This window comes from Siphateles boraxobius, unplaced genomic scaffold (assembly GCF_051911475.1).
Source record: "Siphateles boraxobius isolate OS27281-9 unplaced genomic scaffold, OSU_SipBor_1 6, whole genome shotgun sequence".
In the NCBI taxonomy this organism is placed as follows: Eukaryota; Metazoa; Chordata; class Actinopteri; order Cypriniformes; family Leuciscidae; genus Siphateles; species Siphateles boraxobius.
In genome coordinates, this window is record NW_027509186.1 from 37,267,280 (window position 1) to 37,287,324 (window position 20,045).

At 39.3% G+C, this 20,045-nt stretch overlaps 2 protein-coding genes across 3 annotated transcripts in view; one reads left to right on the top strand and one right to left on the bottom strand.

Moving 5' to 3' along the window:
- LOC143716529 (uncharacterized) overlaps positions 1–20,045 on the bottom strand; it is a 204,952-nt gene that overhangs the window by 44,738 nt on the left and 140,169 nt on the right. The gene's annotated exons all lie outside the window — the stretch shown is intronic.
- Positions 1,239–18,453, top strand: LOC143715453 (uncharacterized). Of its 2 annotated transcripts, XM_077207271.1 has the most exons (3): positions 1,239–1,630; positions 16,715–16,913; positions 17,202–18,453. In XM_077207271.1, exons 2-3 carry the CDS (start codon positions 16,829–16,831, stop codon positions 17,957–17,959), a joined length of 843 nt encoding a protein of 280 aa, XP_077063386.1. In that variant the 5' UTR covers positions 1,239–1,630; positions 16,715–16,828; the 3' UTR covers positions 17,960–18,453. The 2 variants fall into 2 exon arrangements, with proteins under 2 accessions (XP_077063386.1, XP_077063385.1); XM_077207270.1 differs by lacking the exon at positions 1,239–1,630 and having other exon boundaries at positions 16,199–16,913.

Sequence of the window (20,045 nt, forward strand, 5' to 3'; positions counted from 1 at the left end):
GTGTTTTTAATGTTTTACTCTTCAGGTTAAAGTACATGACTAAAAATACTATTAAAGGCTACAGAAACCAAACCTGCAAACTCTCTTTCTGACACTGAAATCGGCCATTCATGATTAGTGCAGATCCAAGTTTTTATTTGAATATGTATCTGAAGGGAAATGATGGTCTTCATAAAAGTTTCGATGGCATCATCTTTTATCTTTCCTCAGTAATGTCTAATAAAGTGTTTATAAGCGCAGCGCTGCTTGTGTTCAGGAGTAACCGCTGTATTTCTGCTTTTCTCTTCTGTCAGAGAGGGAATTTGCATTTTCTTTCACTTGGTTCATATAACTTTAATTACATAATCATTAATTAGGCTCAAATGTGAGGTTTCTCATTTTATAATAATTTTTGTTTTGTCAAAACTATATTATGTGAACGGTAAAGTTGTTAACATTGTATTTTTATTGTCATTGTACAGTTTATAACGTTACCAGATATTGGTGATGTTTCAAAACATGTAGAATTAATTATTTTTTTTTACAATTGTTACTTATACTACAACCCTCCTCTATTCAGTCTGCATATTGCATATTAAGTGGATTTCTGTCCTCGTATATTAGATTAGATAGACTGAATGTCTATTAGCCTAAATGTGTTAGGCTACTAAATTTAATTTATATTAATTTATAGTATGAGCCCCTGATGTTTGCTTATTCTCTTGTTTTTTTGTTTGTTTGTTTTTTAAAATACAAACCGTACATTTTTGGAAAAAATGGATGTATTTATAGCGTTTTGAAAAAAAAAGATGGATTTATAGCGTTTTGGAAAAAAAAATAACTTTGAATTTATCATAAACAATATTGTTGTTTGATTTAATGATCATTGTTCAACATGTTCAGACTGAGCCAAAAAAAAACCCAAAACATTTTAACAGGATAAGTTGAATATTCACAAAATGTGTGGGTCTAGGTAAAAAAATTAATTTTCCTGAAAATTATTGAAATGGATTTATAACGTTTTGGAAAAGAGCTCCTCATATATATGAGACAAAACATATTTATGAATAAAATTATTGATTTTAGATAATAAAATACCTAAAAAGCTACACATTGTCCCTTTAAAATAAACACTTTCTTGTGGGGAAGACAAAGGAACTAACTGACATGCTTTTAAACATGCTTTTTAAATGTCACATGAGTTTCGGTAACAGGACTAAGACACGCGTCCATCTTCTGCTTAGAAACCTTGTAAACAAATAAGCAAAGTTCCCTGAGATTGACCAATATACATTTTGAATAGATACATATACGTAGTATTACATTCAGTGGTTGAAAAAGATAAAAAATAAAATTTAGTTTTAAAGAATTACAACAAGCAAATGTCACCCATTCCGTTTCTCTCGGAAATACGCCACACACAAAACTCTAAATAAAGTCGGTTGCAACTTCCGGTTCACGGGGACTTTGCGACCCCTTTAAGAAACATGACGCTCTGATTCTGCGCACTGACGATGCGTAGAAAGAAGCGAGACGAGAAGAGACGAACTGAAACTTTCACCAGTTGAGACTGAAAGTGACGCTGTTAACGATCGCGAATGAAGGACAAATATGGAATATTTTCTTCGGATGCCGTATTTCTAGTCTGCAGGTAAGAGATGTTACCAGTTTGCAGAGTTGAACATTAAACAGCTCCTCGAGTTTGTGTGTTTAAGGGCCAATGTAATTATATATGTTGTGTGTCTTGGTTTATTATTATTAATATGTTGGTAGAGTGTTTTCACAGACTCCGTTTAGGGCTCCAGACTAACTGTTTTTACTAGAAACGCTGTTGTAGCCCATAACTAGGGTGACCACCATCAAACAAACCAAAATGTGGGACGATTATAAGTTTGTATGGGAAAATGTGGGACACTAAATCATAACCTGAAACTGTTATATAATGTTTATTTAACTTAATAAAAACATTTGTATTCTGCCTTTCAGCTGATAAAAATTATTTGTTCTTTAGTCCCTTCCAAAAAACACCATTACATCACAATGTAACATAACATGTCTTTATTTTACATGACATTTAAATTCAACATCACTGAGCTCAAAGGCAGGCATCATGCAGATAACTATTTTTGAAACAGTTCTGACCAAGTCCAACTAAAATCCAACAAAATAAATAATGAACAAATAAAATATAAACCAATATGAATTTAGATAATTGACAGTCTTATATATTAAGAATATATTAAACTAAAAACGTTCATATTTTTTTAGAAAGGATGTGAATTAAAACAACCACAGCAGGCAACAAGTTGATAAATTATGTTAAATAAAAAATTTAATTTACCGAATTATCCATTTGTTTTCTGATAGAAACACATGGAACGAATCACTGCTCCACATTTTTATTGACAGTCGTCACAACCTACTAGTGACCGTGTTTACTCCTTTCTTTTCAACAATTGGATAGGATTTTAAAAATGGCTGTTGTATTTGTACTTCTGCTAGTTAAAATAATAAATAAAATGCTTTCTTAAAAAGGCAAAAGAACGCATGCACGTTTTCTTAATATGATCATTAAAAACCAACAGACTGATGAAAATGCGGGACATTTTCTCAATATGCGACGTGCGGTACAACGCAAAGCGGGACGGGTGGTCACCCTACCCATAACTGATATTTTTTCATTTTTTAGGAGCTCAGGCTGAAAATTTACATTTTCCCCTGTTTTGACTGTATTACTTACAAATGCTTTGGCAATAAATATAGGCTGCATAACCCATAGTCCATATATTACAATGTGCAGTTTTTTTTTTAAGTTCACAGGGCTCCAGACTAACATTTGAGGGCAGCAGTACTGGAACCACTAAGTTCTACAGAAAGTGATAATGTGAGCTGACAATAAAGCACTGAGCTTAATTTGAGGTGTAGATAAAATTAACTTTAATTATTATCATTCATAATGTTTCGATATCAATTTAAAAGCAAAACGAGGAAACAGATATTAGGGAGTGAAAATAGCTAATAAAGCTGTCCTCAGCAACCACCTACTGGTTACAATGGTAATTTAATCTTTTTTTATTTTTAAATAAGTGTGAGTTTTCCTAAATCTTAAAACTTTTAATTTTGTAAATGGAGACCATCTTTGAAGGATAAACAAAAAATGTTTCAGTCATCACGTTAAAAATAGTATTTCAATATGATATTATAGTTTTAAAGTGTAAAAAAAGATGTGTAGTACTCGTAAGCGTCTGACTATTGTCTGTCACAATACTATAGTTACAGTGTTACTATATTAAATCCATGGTGAATGTTGCTGATTTGTGGACTTAAAGCCTTCTATAACTTGTTCATTCATCCTGGTTTCCACATCAGCGCTGTTTGATCTGATATCTATGGTTTATAACAGAGAACTTTTTGCCAAATCTGAATTTTTCACTGTGGATCTCACAGCGATGTTATTAATTATGTGGCGAATTCAATGGATTTCTTTACTGGATCTCCCAGCGCTGTGTAGTAACAGTGTCGCGTGATCAAGTAGCTTGTGACGCTGCGCTGTCTATTATTGGTCTGAACTTATAAACGGTCTGTGAAGCTCAAATGAGTGGCGCAGTTTTGTTCCGCTTTTTTATTTAGTTTTCCATCTAATGCTGGGCAACGTTGTGGTTGCACCAGCATGACCTATATCGAATTTTTGTCGCACCAAAATGCAGGAAAAATGGTCGTAAAATGCAATTATTTGTTCGCAGTCTGGAGCCCTGCTGTTGACACCAATAAAATGTGTTTAATGTATTAAATTACAGAAGATCTTGGACATCACCATAAAATAATGAATAAGCAGAGGTCGAATAGAGGGTGTAGGAGCCTAAATGCAGTTAATTGATAAATAATTTAATCTATCTGTTAAAGGTGCAATGTGTAATATTTCTGAGGATCTATTCAGAATCAGAATCAGAAAGAGCTTTATTGCCAAGTGTGCTTGCACACACAAGGAATTTTCCTTGGTACTGAGGCTTCCAGTGCACATATACAAATACAGATACAACAAGTAATAGTAATACAAATAGTAATACAAATTCTACAAATAAAATTATAAAAAATATGAAAATACTATAAAAATATATGGTCACAGTTGGGTTTTGTCAGAATAAACATTTACAGATTATGAACATATTTACAGTATTTTGTGTAGTATGAATAAATATAAATATCACCTGAATTTTTAAGATGTTGCACTAAACAGTGGGAGTATTGCACTTACAGGCATATGCCTTGGGAGGTGTGTTAACTGTTCAGATGGCCTGTGGGAATAAACTGTTCCTGTGCCGAGATGTTCTTGTGGCCAGTGCTCTGAGTCTCCGTCTTGACGGTAACAGTTCAAACAGCTGGTGACCAGGGTGAGTGGAGTCTGTGATGATTTTACCTGCTCTTTTCCTCACTCTGGAAGAGTACAGGTCCTGGAGGTTTGGCAGGGGGGCACCAATGATCCTCTCCGCAGTCCGGACTGTCCGTTGTAGTCTCCTGATGTCTGATTTGGTAGCTGAACCAAACCAGACAGTGATGGAAGCGCACAAGACAGACTCAATAACGGCTGAGTAGAACTGAATCAGCAGCTCCGGTGGCAGGTTGAACTTCCTCAGCTGGCGAAGGAAGTACAGTCTCTGCTGGGCCTTTTTCACAGTGGAGTCAATGTGATTGTCCCACTTCAGGTCCTGAGAGATGATAGTGCCCAGGAACCTGAATGACTCCACTGCTTCCACAGTGCGGTTCATGATGGTGAGTGGGGGGAGTGCTGGGCTGTTCCTCCTGACGAGGATCATCTCCATGATCATCTCCACTGTTTTGAGCGTGTTCAGCTCAAGGTTGTTATAACTGCACCAGACAGCCAGCTGTTCAACCTCCAGTCTGTCAGCAGACTCGTCACCGGTTTGGATGAGACCGATGACAGTGGTGTCGTCTGCAAATTTCAGGAGCTTGACAGTGGGGTCTTTAGAAGTGCAGTCATTAGTGTACGGAGAGAAGAGCAGTGGGGAGAGAACGCACCCAACCTGAGCTTAAGGTCTGTCTGGAGGACGTGAGCCGAGTCTTCAAAAAACAGAAGACTAGGAAAGCCTCAGGCCCAGACGGCATCTCATCTGCTTGTTTAAAAGCCTTTGACAGAAATGCAATATAAGATCCATAACTTTGTGTTCAGTGGTGTATAAAGACCTTACTCAAAATGGTAAATGGACTGCATTTATATAGCGCTTTCACAGACCGAATGGCCACCAAAGCGCTTTACATATTTGCCTCACATTCACCCATTCATACACACATTCATTCACCGACAGCGGTGTCAGCCATGCAATATCCAGCTCGTCGGGAGCAGTTGAGGTTAGGTGTCTTGCTCATGGACACCTCGACACTTGGTCAGGTGGAACCGGGGATTGAACCACCAACCTTTCGGTTTGTAGACAACCTACATGAACCACTGAGCCACTGCCGCCCTATACTCTTTACTCAATGCACCGGTATGTTTGAGATATTTATATCTACATAACAGCGGACACCCCCCTTCCATGAAGGTCGACATATTGTGACGTCATGTTTCTATCGTAGCCGACAGCGAACAAACAGCGCTACAGAGCGCGTTTCGTCACTACCTTGAAAGCTATAAGCTAGCCATAGACACCGTGCGTAGTGACTTTTCCCTTATCAGTGGTGTAAAATATGTAGTTGGATAGTTCATGTAACTTAGTTCTTCTCCCTCGCTGTGTTATAGCTTTGACAATCAGCTGATTAGTACTATTGACCGTAAAACAGTAACGTTATAGGAGTCAGCCAACCCGTCGATCGCGGTCGACAAGTCGATCTTTGAAGCATTTTAAGTTGATCGTGAAGAGTTTTCAAAACCAGAGAAAAAACAACTATATTTTTATTCATTATTATTTATTAATTTGTGTGTAGTAAATGGTGTCTAGGGGATGCGGAGGCACGTGCACTGTTACAATCACATCATTTTTTCAGACTCGTCGACTATAAACAATGCTTTACGCTTTAACCAGCTCAGCCACAGCCCTACAGCATAACAGCTCATATTAGCCAGCTAAACTTTTACTACCCTGTTAGAAAAAATATGTAGTTGGATAGTTTCATGTGGTTCTTCTCCCTCGCTGTATTATGGGGTCTGCTATGTGGGGAGAAATGTGCTGGTTACTTTCGTGATACAATCAGCTGATTACTTTTATTATTATATTATATATTAAGACCCTTGATCCTCACCTGACTATGGCTTTGTAAACTTTATCCATGTGGTTTATAATGGACTGTGGTACAGAAACAGTGACAATGTTACACACTCTTGGCTTACTCTGGCTATTCTCTGCTGTCTCAGACGACGATATGTTTGTCCCGTTTCAGCAACCGTAGCTTCTTCGAAAGGGAGGGGTGAGCAGTGGGCTGAGCCATTAGTGCAACTCATAACCGAACCACTAGATGCTAGGGCTATGAACCTACACTGGTCTCACGGTTCGGTTCGGTTACGATTATCATGTCATCGATTCAGTTCAATTCGGTATCACAATGCATTTCGATGCACCGCATCCTCAATTTTCAAATTTACTTTAAAAGTCATCCGTGCGTGTGTGTTCGTCTGTTCGGGAAGTCGCAGTGACAGAAACAGTGACATTCCAGTTTGAATTTCAAAGGCCTGTTTATGCCATTAAGAAAATAAAATTTTATCAAATCAATTTTGTTTTAAAGAAATGTTTATTTAAAAGCAGCGCTCATTCATCAGTGTATATGTCACCATTAGAGGCGCGCGCATTAACCGTCGAGAGTTCACTGTTGAAGATGACGATCATTTATAATCTCCCGTAACAACACAGAATAATTGTAATTTCACCATCGGCTGGCAGCGAATACTTAAATCAGAGAACAATATTTAGGCGGGTGGATTATTTGTTTTGGCTGCGGATTCGGTGACGTTGAAGCTCATTCTCTTACTCTAAAGCAGTCCGGCTCTGCCAAGCGTAACAGCTCGGGGTGAACACGGCTAACATTGTTTATCAAGTTAATATAGCTATTACCTCCTGCCTATTCTATTTGTGCGTGACATGAGCGCACACAGCGCGTGTCTTCTCCAGGTCGTGCTTACCAGGTTGTTCATAAAAGCCGAAATGTGTCCAGATGTAGGCTTTTAAAGTAGCTGGAGCATTTTTAATTATGCGCACACATCTCGCCTCCCTCTGCGAGGGTATCACGACAAAGCACATGCGTGACAAATGACGTCAGAAAAGCGTCAGTACATTATAACCGGTTATGGTCTATTACTGAACCGATAACCGAATCATCCTCGTCTGCATCGCGATGCATCGTAGAAACGATTAATTTCGACACCCCTACTAGATGCCGCTAAAATCTACACATTGCACCTTTAAACAGTCATTTGCATGATTCATTTTATGTGGAGAAATTGAAGGGAATATTTACAGTATTTACAGTTTGATGCAGTTAATATTTACTGTAATGCAAGGAGTTTATTGTGTAATTATCTAAAATGCGTGTTGATAATTTAGAGTGTATTCATATTACATTGGTGATATTTTGGGAATAGAGGATTGTAATCACATTTTTATCTTTAACTGCATGCACCTTTAAGTGCTGGGAATACTCTCGTGAAAGTTAGTGAGGAGAGTTAGTGAAGTTTTCTGTGAGAACAGTCAGGCACGCAGGGAGTGGAGCCATACAGTTTTTTGACCTTTACATTTATTTCTCTTTCTCTCCACTTTTTTGACGTTAATAATCATTTTTTATTTTTGTAATATAACTGTGCTGATGTTTTTTGTTGATAACCAAGTAAACGGATATATTTTTCACGAGTTTATCCTGTGGATTTATTGAAGTGGATGTGGACGAAAGGAGTGGATAAAGCGTCAAGCTAAAGCTTCATTCAGTGGAAACCTACATTTTAGACAAAAAGCTTGCACTGCATGGATTATTGGACTTTGGAACTGCCTGATTCGAGACAAAAGACGGAAGGAGGAAACATTCACGGTGAAACTAAGTCGTAGCTTTCCTTGCTCTGCTGTGGATCGTTAATCGAAACCACGAGGAGTGCGGTAGGCGCGTGCGCCGCCATGAGAGAGAAATAAATAATTAAAAGGATGCCGTTCGGCTGAACGACGAAGTGGAACGCAGTGTGTATGTGTTAAGCTCACCCTACGGTTTTGACATTTGCGCTAATAAAGTGTGGAAACATTTGCTTGTTCTGGAGGAACAAGACAGTGAAAAACGTACTGTAAAATTGACTGAGAAAGCTGTGGAAGAACACAAGTCCCGACAACTTCGTGCACGCAGGTATAAGCTATCCCAGCTAATGAGCATGGTAAAGCATATTGAGCAATTAATGGAAGATGATGCAAATGCTGACATAGTTAAAAATAAATTTTGTGTGGACTTCAGTGGTTTGCAGCAAGAATTTTCCGATTTTAATTCTGGTTTGAGAAGATTTATGTCTGATGAAGAATTCTTGGATCAACGAAATTGGTTTGATCTTAAAAATAAGTCAATAAATGATTTCTTCTGGAAATGTGAGGAATGGATGAAAGCGGTCATGAAATGGTCTGAGCAGGCTGAAGAGTGTGATAAACACGTAATGCCCACAGATAGTAGGTCTACATTATCAAAAACCACAAACGAAACGCTCAAGTAGAACCGGATCACAATGTGGAAGTGTGTCATCATCATCTTCAGTCAGAATATAGGCAGAAATTAAGCTTAAAGAGAGAAGCTAGCCATAAAAAAGGAAGAAGCAGATTGGCATGCAGAAAAAAGATGCAGGGAGGCTCACCTGCATGCAGAAGAAAAGCGGCGAGAGGCGGAGTTTGATGCTGAGCAAAAAATAATAGAAACTGCGATAAAGGCTAGAAAGGAGATGCATGCAATGCAGACTGCTCTTGCAGAGTCAGATACAAAAATGGAAGTTTTGCAATAATATGAATGCACACAAGCAGCCGAGAGCAATATAGAAGCTAATCAGAACAGATCGCTGAAACAAAGGTGAACATCACCTACCAACCACCAACACAGCACACCTCGCCTACGCCCAAGCTTGAAAACAAGGTTCAGCTAGCAAGGCGGAAAAGGGCCCTGCCTGCATCGAACATGGACATCAATCATGGACCAATGCTTGATAGACTATGCAAGGCTATCTCTCAGCAAGTTGACGTCACTGAGTACCTCGTGAAGAATCACAAAGCCACATTACTCCCTGAGCTCACCATTCCAACATTCAAGGGTGACCCGCTTGAGTATAAATCCTTTATCAGATCTATTGAACATGGAGTTAAAGGCCGCACTGGTGACAGTCGTGATCGCCTACAGTTTTTGTTGCAGTACACAAGTGGACAACCACATGAGTTGGTAAAAAGCTGCATTCACATGGAACCCTCAGCAGGTAATGCTAAAGCGAAAGAAATGCTAAAGGAGTTTTTTGGTGATGACTACAAGATAGCAAAAGCATACATAAAGGAGGCTTTGGATTGGCAGACAATCAGGCCAGAAGATGGCGCTGCACTGCAGTCTTTCACATTGTTTCTCACAGGCTGCTGCAACACAATGACTGATATAAGCTACATGGAAGATTTGGACAACACAGCTAACATAATGGCACTAGCTAACAAACTGCCATACAAACTCAAAGAAGCTTGGAGAAAGTCTGCATGCGACCTACAAGAAAAAACAAAGAAAAGAGTGAAGTTCAAGGATTTTGTCGAATTTGTAAACAAGCAAGTCAGATATATACTACACCCACTCTATGGAAACATACAAGAAAACACCACTAGGCCAAAACAACCAGTACAACAGAAAACAAACATACAATATGCAGAGACATTCAGACCAAAGCAAGTATTCACAGCCATTGTCTCCTACCAAACTGAAAAAAATTCATGACTGAAAATGACAAACAACCAACGGCAAAAGCACATAATGTCTCAATGGACGCAAACAGCAAGCCCTGTGTTTATTGCAAGGGAAAGCAACACAGTCTGCAGAAAACTCAAGTGCAAGCCGCACAATGAAAAGAGTGACTTCCTGCAAAGCAACGGTCTATGTTTTGCATGCTTAAAACATGGTCTCATGAGCAGCAGCTGTAAAGAGAAAGCTCAATGTCAAGAATGCTCTCGACTGCATCCCACATTGCTGCACATGAACACTAAAGACTTGCGAGAAGAAACAAGCGAGCGTTGTGGACAGCAATCTGTTTCAAGCGCTCTTGTACACATGAAGGAAACTTTTGCCGTCACTGGGGCCGGTAAGGAAAACTGCACTCTTTCAATCATTTCAGTGTGGGACAAGGCGCAAAAGGGAACCAAGGCAGTGACAACGTACGCATTTTTGGATCCGGGTAGCTCAGCTACTTTTGCTACGGAGTCATTAATAAACCGACTGAGCATGAAAGGATGCAGTACAAGCATCTTGTTGCAAACGATGGGGAATTAGTCTATTGTTAACACTTGCATTGTGAATGGACTGGAAATCAGTAGCTTGGATGGCAACCACTTTATTGAACTTTCAGAGGTGTTTTCACCGAGAAACATTCCAAATGTTCCCAAGGCGACGGAGCCACTGCAGGTGGTTAACAGCGTGGATGACGGCCCATACGCTGTGAGAACAATATTACGATGGACTGTAAATGGGCCACTCAGAGGTGGAAGCGATATGAGGGAGACAAACACATTGAAAGGAGTCATCAACAATCGTATCTCAGTAGCCAAGCTAGAAAAGCTCTGGCAACTGCAGTTCACGCAGGACTTTCCTGATGCTGGACAAAATGAAGACGTTGAAATGTCCAAAGATGATCACTAGTTTATTGACATGGTGTCTTGGTCCTCAAAACTTGTGGATGGTCATTGCAGTGTTTGCCTGCTGGTGAAGAACAAGTCATTGTATATGCCAAACAACAGAGCAGTCGCAGAGCAGCGTGCGCCGAACCTATGGAAAAGATTCCCCAGAGATGCCAAGTTTCATGCAGAATACGTTGCATTTATGGACGACATTCTCAAGAAAGGCTACGCAGTGAAGTTGGATAGCGCTGAACGTCAGCCAAATGAGGGACGAACATGGTATCTGCCTCATCACGGAGTTAGACATCCAGTTAAGCAGAAACTGCGTGTTGTTTTTGATTGGGAGCGAGTTTTCAAGGAACATCGCTGAACCAACAGCTCCTGCAGGGTCTGGACCTAACAAGCTCGCTGGGGGTCCTCTTAAGGTTCCGTCAGGAGACCATGGCGGTCATGGCTGACATGGAGGCTATGTTCCACCAAGTCAGAGTCAGCAATGAAGACACGGATCTCTTCAGATTTCTTTGGTGGCCTGATGGGAACTACGAGCAGGCACTTGTCAAACACAAGATGTTGGTCCATATCTTCGGCGCGACGTCTTCGCCAAGTGTTGCAACCTTTGCACTTCAGAAATGTGCTACAGATTTTGAGGATAAATTTGGTCAAGAAGCTGCTAAAACAGTGAAGAAAAAATTCTATGTAGACGATTGTCTTAAGTCAGCTACAGATGAAGACACAGCGATACTCTTTGTGCTGACTTGAGGAATATGTTGGCAAAAGGTGGATTTCGACTAACGAAGTGGTCGAGTAACAGTCGAAGGTTGCTCAACCTCATTCCTGAAGAGGAAAAGACCCAGGGTTTTCAGGATTTGGACTTAGATGAGGATAAATTGCCAATGGAGAGAGCATTGGGAATCCAGTGATGTGCCGAAACGGATCCGTTCAAGTTCAAAATCAACCTCAAAGTTCAACCACACACTAGGAGAGGCCTACTTTCCCTCGTCTGTTCCATTTTTGATCCTTTGGGTTTTCTCGCTCCAGTGGTACTGCCTGCCAAAAGAATCTTGCAAGACTTATGCCGGCAGAAGTATAGCTGAGATGAAGACCTGCCTGATAATGTCATTAAGAGCTGGAAAAAGTGGATGTCTGGATTGCAACAGCTTGAGACCTTTGGAGTTGACAGATGTGTTAAGACAAAGCAGTTTGGTGCGCCAGTCTTTGCACAGTTTCATCATTTTGCTGATGCTGAACAAAAAGCTACCTACTGCTACGCACTGCAAGCAGTGAAGCTCAATCCACTCTGATTATGGCAAAGGCAAGGGTTGCGTCTTTAAAATCTCCAACCATACCAAGAATGGAATTGACTGCAGCCACAGTTGCTGTCAAGATAGACAAGCTTCTGAAGAAAGGGCTTGAACTGGAACTTTTTACTGAAAATAATGTCAAAGCCAGTTAGAATAAAATCAAATGTTTGCAATTTATTATGTCAGGTAAATGTATCATAATTTCATAATCAATTCAAAGATAATCAATACAATAACATCAAATGCAGGGCCGACCCTGACCAATTTGCTGCCCTAGGCAAGATTTTACCTGGTGTCCCATGCATCACAGCCCATTTTACCCCCTCTTTGTGTTCATGATTATTTAGCCTAATATATATATATATATATATATATACATATATACACATTGCAGCCTAAACACAAATAGCAAGAGCATTAGCCTACATCTAGCATTCAAGTCAAGTCCCCTTTATTTTTATAGTGCTTTTTACAGTACAGATTATTTCGAAGCAGCTTTACAGTGATAACAGGAAAATAATGCAAAAAAGTAAACAAAGTTTGCTTCTCCTGCACAGCAGATCTAGAAGAAAATAGTGTCATTATCCATCTTGTATGTTCAGTGATGGTTTATTTTTGTTGTAAAAAAAATATTAATTTAGTTAATTTATATATAGCTGCTCTGGATAAAACCGTGATGTCATCGTCCAAATGTCATTCATGCTCAAACTATTCATTGAGCACTAGCAAAAGTGTTTGTTTTGCAGTTGATGGCAGCAATCTTCCACTAAACTATGGCACGTTTCATGTTTTCACCATGAATTAAACTGTGAAATGTCTTTTTTAATGTGAATTTTACTTAAAACGTTGCTACTTTTTATAAACCAGTAGCCTATCATTAATACTTTTGGCAAACAAATTGAAAAAATGCCATATATCCCCATCAAAACTGCACAACTGTAGAGTAAAACATTAAATTAATAAAAGTGATAGTAAATGATTGTTACAAACCACACTGTCTTGGGCCTCTGGAGAACTCAGAACAACTGTTAGCATAAAGTTTAAGGTCAAAATAACTGCCATTAAATATAGTATCTTACTACTGTACTATGCAGATAAACTGTTCATTCATTACATCACTTTACCTCTGTTTTATCCCCTTTTATCCTCTTCTCTTCTTTTTGGCACTGTATCTATCACAGACTATAATGCTAATTTATAATGTGTCATGGTAATTCGGCCATCCGTCACAATCAGGTAACTTTCACCGTGTCTAGACCTGGCGCGAGCTGCCATGCTCGTTTCTACGGGGGTGCTTGAGTGTGTTAAGCGCCTTCAAACGAAAGCAATGCTGTCTACATTGGATGCGGCATGCGGCGTCAAATGAGTATAAGATGGAGGTTAAACCGGACATTTAGAAATACATGATGTGGATTGCTGGTATCCACTCAGCATCACAGGCTAAATTTGAGTTACAAAACGTGCCAAGCCTTTTTGCTGGATTTCATTATATTGACAAACTTCTTTCACATGAAAACATGTGCTAAAAATGGAAATTTGCATTCAGAGGTTACACCTTTTGAGAGCAGGATGAACATTTGTCTAAAAGACCCACCCTCGACCTTTGTGTACAAGTTAAAGGTACAATATGTAAGAATTTTGTAATAAAATATCCAAAAATCACTTGCAATGTGTGATATATTTCCTGCAGTTGTGTACTTATAATATCCCAAAAGTCTCCAAAGATGTTTTATTTCAGAGAAATTCCAATTTTAAATAATTGGCCGTCCTGGAAAAAAAATGTTGCCTGTCAATGAAGCAATATCCGCGCTATTCTCGGTTTCCGCTGGTACTGCCATAGCCATGATGTAACCATGGCAACAGACGTGGACAACTGCGTAGTGCATAATGTTTAGCGGCACGCTGTTCTTGTTTTGTTCAAACATTATAGACCATGGCAAGCAGACTTGGGGACAAAAAAGTAGAACTGAAATGAGGATCAATATCGGCGTGGTGTTTTTGAGATGCCGAGAGCTCCACGTCCGCGACTAACTTGGAGTTGACGGAGCTTCACGAGTCACGACTTGACAGCGACAGCGCTCTTGCACATACTTTATTAGACAGGTGAGCAAATGTACATAAAACAAATCAATGTTATATAGCTCAACATGATGAAATGTTAGAATATGATCCGTATGTTTTTCTAATGTTGATCTAACTTACTGCTAGTTTCATATAGCAAACAAACTAACACATAGAATAACATAACTTTCAACACACATTTAAATGCTTAGGGGGCTTTTACATTGGGCTCGTTTGCTGCGGTCTGAGGCCGAGTGCGATTGATCCCAGCGCCCCCTGCAGCGTTGGTCTGGTTTCACACTTTTGTGTGCATCTTACGTCATCGCAAACGTGCACGGCGCATGACAGAAAACACTACGCGGGTCAATATATAGCCGAGTAAACAACACAGGTTTACAGTGTGTGTGTGTGTGTCACATAAGGTGTCTTTCCGCTGCTTGCAAAAGGATACAGTGGATTTCCAATAATTTGTTGCCCCGATTGCACGTACTATACACGCAAATGCACTGCATGATCACTCTTGCTCGTATCGAAGGTAAATCATCAACAATATCATCCCTTACGTGCGTTTTATTTAACTAAATGCATCATAATTGGCTAAAATGCATGCGCAGGATACTTTTCTTCCTGAACAAGTGCGGACCTGGGTCCATGTTGCTTTCTCATACACTCGAGCCGCAGCACGGTTCGGGAGCAACCGAACTCAGACCACCTCCTCCAGGCAGTCTCGGGTTCGGTACCCCAGTGCGCACCCGGGTCCACATGACAGCGTTCACATTAGCAATTTTTCATGCGAACTGTGCCCCTTTCCGAACTAAACTGCCAGTGTGAAAGCCCCCTTAGTGTGATAGTGTAACATTAGACCAAGTGAAACAGCGCTGCATTACCTCACAATAATAAACTGTGATTTAACACCTGATTCAACTCATCAGCTCATTATCATATGGGAATATATGTGATAATGAGCTGATGAGTTGAGTCAGGTGTGTTTGATTAGGGAGACAAAGAAAACGTGCAGTGTTGGGGGTCCTTCAGGAGCAGGGTTGAGAAACACTGGTCTAAATCCATGTGATCAGTTATATCAACGTTATATATATATATATATCATATCTAGTGGTCGACCGATATTGGTTTTTGATGGCTGATGCCGATATAAAGCCGATATTTATGTATACATACAGGCATATATAGATGTTTATAAATAAACATGCTTATACTTTAGGTGGCAACTTCTTGAATCTGCGATCCTATTACAGTATTTTTCACAAATAAAGTAATTGTCTTAAAATATATTAATATGTGAATAAAAAGGAAGTAAACACACTAACAGGGCACTCAGTAATCTGGTAATTTTGTGCAGACTGGTAATCATATTTTTTCAAATGAAAGACAAGGTAACGCTAATTTTACATACAGCACACAGTGACAACGATATGGATATGACACAGTGGATATAGCACAGCATATTATAAAATGAAGGATTTAAAGTTTTTCGATCGCGTCTCCTGTGAAGCTGATCTTCTGTTCGCATTCACTCACTTCGCACGGACCGACCGTCACTCGCAGGAACACGTTTATGTCGGCTACAAATGCACACTTCACAATATATCACAAAGCTGGATTTGATTAAATCTGCAAGGTTTGTGAAATTAATTGTTTATTAGATATTCAGATATTTGTTTAAATGACGTAGATGCGCATTTGCTGAATGTTGACGGTAAATGAGAAAGTATTTTAGCCTGATTGATATTTTGCCTTTTCTGTTACAAATAATATAAAAGCAAACTCTTTACTTTTTCACATGCCATTTACTTTCTTTGTTGACCAGTTCTACCTGAAAGACTCGGGAGATATAATGATGTAACGAAGCATTAATTTTTTTGACAGCCCAGCAAGCAATTATAATAATAATAAATATAATAATTATAATAAAATACATTTATAAAGTTATTTGGCGTAGTTTTCTTTGGTAATGAGTTTAGGTAAAAGGGAGCAGTGCCAGTGGTTGTTCTGTATAGGCAAAAGTCAGTGACTTGAATTTGATGCGAGCGGCAACTGGCAACCAGTGCAATTTTGTGAGGAGGGAAGTGACGTGTGCTCTCTTCGGCTCATTAAAGACCATTCTGGCTGCAGCATTCAGAGCTACGGCGGGGCTACAGATTAAGTATCCCTAAAGAACCTGCGTATCTAACAGTAGTTCCTTATTACATTAATTAATTTGCATGCGAGTTTTATTTAATTTTATATTGTGTATTCTCCTTGTAAATTCATGCACCGAACCGTGACGCCCGTACCGTTTCGGTTCAATACGAAAACATGTACCGTTCCACCCCTACTGTTAATCTAAACGGGGTGGAGACAAAGAGGCTTTTCAGCAGCTCAGTTTAACATGATGGTCCTGTTATTTCTCTCAGACGTTGGAGAAGTACTAAACAAATCTTTTTTTAAATGCAACTGCATCCCAATCCCCTATATTTCTATCAGAAAACAGACATGTTCAATTAATTTAAATATAAGTAAAGTAATTCAGTAACTTCTCTTTGAATTTGGCAGATTTGGTGTCCATCCCACAACAATTCACCAATAAATACTGGGAATATTCATTTCATTCTACAAGAGAAGGACAAACTCCAGGAGTAGCAGCTGAAATCTGTGTGACTGTTAAAGATGGAGTTTATTAAAGTGAAGATTGAAGACATGAGTGATCCAGAACCATCCAGAATAAAACATGAAGATACTGAGGAACAAATAGGTTGGTGTCCATTCTTGATTCTTCATTGTTTTGGTAGCTGTGAAATAATAATCAGTATATGAATGAAAAATTCTATAGAAATGCTTATATAATTTTAATCGTCATCTTTTATGTACTTTTAATCATAATTTTAGGCTATAACAGTAGTCAAACTCATTTTGATCATTTTAACAAGAGAATGACAGAACTAAACTTTGGCACATCAAAGGTCTAATACTTGATCTCTGTTGCTTTCTGATATTAAATCAGGGTTCACTTGAACTGACTCTAATGTTATGTTTATTTTAGATCTAATCGAAGTGAAAGAGGAAAGACAAGAACTGGAGGAATTTAAGGAGGAACATCATGACTTTAAAATTCAAGAAACAAAAGCCAAAAAGCTGCACACCTGCACTCAGTGTGGAAAGAGTTTTTCTCAAGCATCATATCTAAAACAACACCTGATAGTTCATTCAGATGAGAAGCCTTATGTGTGTTCTCTCTGTGGAAAGAGTTTTTTAAGACTGAACAGTTTTAAACTGCACCAGAAAACGCATAATGACGTGAGAGATCATGTGTGTTGTGACTGTGAGAAGAGCTTTACTACAGGTGACAATCTGAAACAGCACCAAAGAATTCATACTGGAGAAAGACCTTACAAGTGCTCATATTGTGACAAGAGTTTCACTCATTCTGCATCTCTGAAATATCATGAGCGAGGTCATACCGGAGAGAAGCCGTACTACTGTACTCAGTGTGAGAAGAGTTTCAGAGATTCAAAAAGTTTGAGTTATCATCTGCGTATTCACTCTGGAGAAAAACCATTTAACTGTGATCAGTGTGGTAAAGATTTTATTTCATCATCAGATCTAAAATCACACCTGAAAGTTCATTCAGATGAGAGGCCTTATGTGTGTTCTCTCTGTGGAAAGAGTTTTTCACGACTGAACAGTTTTAAACTGCACCAGAAAACACATAATGAAGTGAGAGATCATGTGTGTTGTGACTGTGGGAAGAGCTTTATTACAGCTGGTAGTCTGAAACACCACCAAAGAATTCACAAGTGAATTCATACTAGAAGCCTTACTACTGTACTGCATGCATGCACACTACTTGAGTGGGACGTGCTTTGATCTTCCAAGAAAAATGAAAATGATGAAATAATTAAAAACATTGATTGTATATCGTTAGGTATTTCATCTTTGGAATCTTTATTTACTGATTTGTTGCTTCAACATGTAGTCGTGTGTAACGTTAGTGTTATGCATCTGAAGTGAAACATGTTTAACTGATATGACTTTTAAGATAATCACAGCGATTCTCGACAGACTGCAGGGCTAATCTAAAATTAACTTGATTCTACTCGGCTAATGATTACTTATTTGTTATTGCATTGTTCTAGATGAATGTCTTTAAAAAGAGCAGTTGCCCTGTAATTTCAAGGTGCACACAGTGCTGTAACCTGTATCACTGTCCTTTTTGTGAGATGTACAAAACCACATCACAACTGTCCATTGATAGCTATGTATAAATATAAATGGTCACTTTAGTGACAAGCGCTTGATCTGACTGCTGTGTGATCACTGATCAGTTTGTATATGAAACTTAAAATCAGTTGTTGTTTTTTTTATGTACGTAGTCTACATGTCACTTGTCGTAAATGGTCACTTTAGTGACAAGCGCTTGATCTGACTGCTGTAACCAGTTTGTATATGAAACTTAAAATCAGTTTTTTTTTGTTTTTTTTATGTACGTACATGTCATGCAGACACTGAAATAAAATAGCCTATATATATATATATATATATATATATATATACTTGTGGTGACAACATGCTATTAATCCATCAAATTTAGGTTTAAAATCATGTGATTTAAAATGTTGTAAAATGAACTATTTTGCATGTATGTAGAGAGAAACTAGGATCATTTTTATGTAAATAATTATTCATCAATAATTACTTATTACTATTTATCAGTAGCCTACTAATAACTACACAGGTAAGAACATTATCTCAATACAATATTGAGCATACATGTCACTTAAGACCAGCGCATGCGCATTATATGTCTATGACGTCGCCGAAACACACCACCATCCAGTACGTATTGGACCATCCAGCTATACGTCATCGTGCTACAGGCTGCAGCCAGAGCCGTTAAATATGAGAGTTGCGACACACTTTGATCTCGCCGCCACGCGGTCACGTGGTTTATGTAGCTCTCAATAATATACCCCTTTTCCACCAACAAGAACCGGGTGCTGGTTCAGAGCCAGAGCCAAAGCTGGTTCAGAGTGGGTTCGACTGACGAGCTTAATAAGAACCGATTTGCCTTTCCACCGGCTAGAGAGCCACAACAGAGCCAGATCTTACGTCACTGTATACGTCTCATGTTGCCCAGCAACGCTAGTGCGGTAGCGCCAAACAGTACGCCAGGCTTGTTCGAGATGCATCGGCTTCTCGCAGATCGATCTCCGCATGACATCAAAGCACTGCGATAGCGATCTAAAAGCACAAGGAGTCGTATGTTCTCCAAACACTCCCGGAGCTCCGATCGGTCCGCGCCGCTCCGATGCATCTCGAACAAGCCATCAACAATAACGGACGTTGCAATACTATGGATGCTCATGGGTTTACAAAATACATCGGAGTCCAACGCGTTTGTGCAGCTCGCCGTAACTTACATAGACGGATATTTATAATCGAGCTGCTATTAGCTCGACTAGCTGCTATTTAAAAATGGCGGTCACAAGTTTCTATTCGTCTTGTTGGTCACGGTAACCCCGCCCCCAGCCCCTGACGCAAGTGGTTCTTACTTGGCTCTGTTCTAGACCAGCAATGATTTGGTGCTACTTAAGAACGTCTCCGGTTACTTTCGTAACCTCGGTTCCCTGAAAGGCAAGGAACGAGACATTACGGATGTCGTATATGGGAACTCCTCTCATCCTTCACTTCTGCTGAAATCTTATAGGCTAACGCCAGCAGAGCTGGCCAATTGACGCAAAATATGCAAATACTGACACCTCGTAGCAGTAATAAGCAAGTGCAGCGTCAATTCCTCTTCAGAATCGAACAAAAACGCTAAAACAATAGCGAACACGGCGGCGAGCGTAATGTCTCGTTCCTTGCCTTTCAGGGAACCGAGGTTACG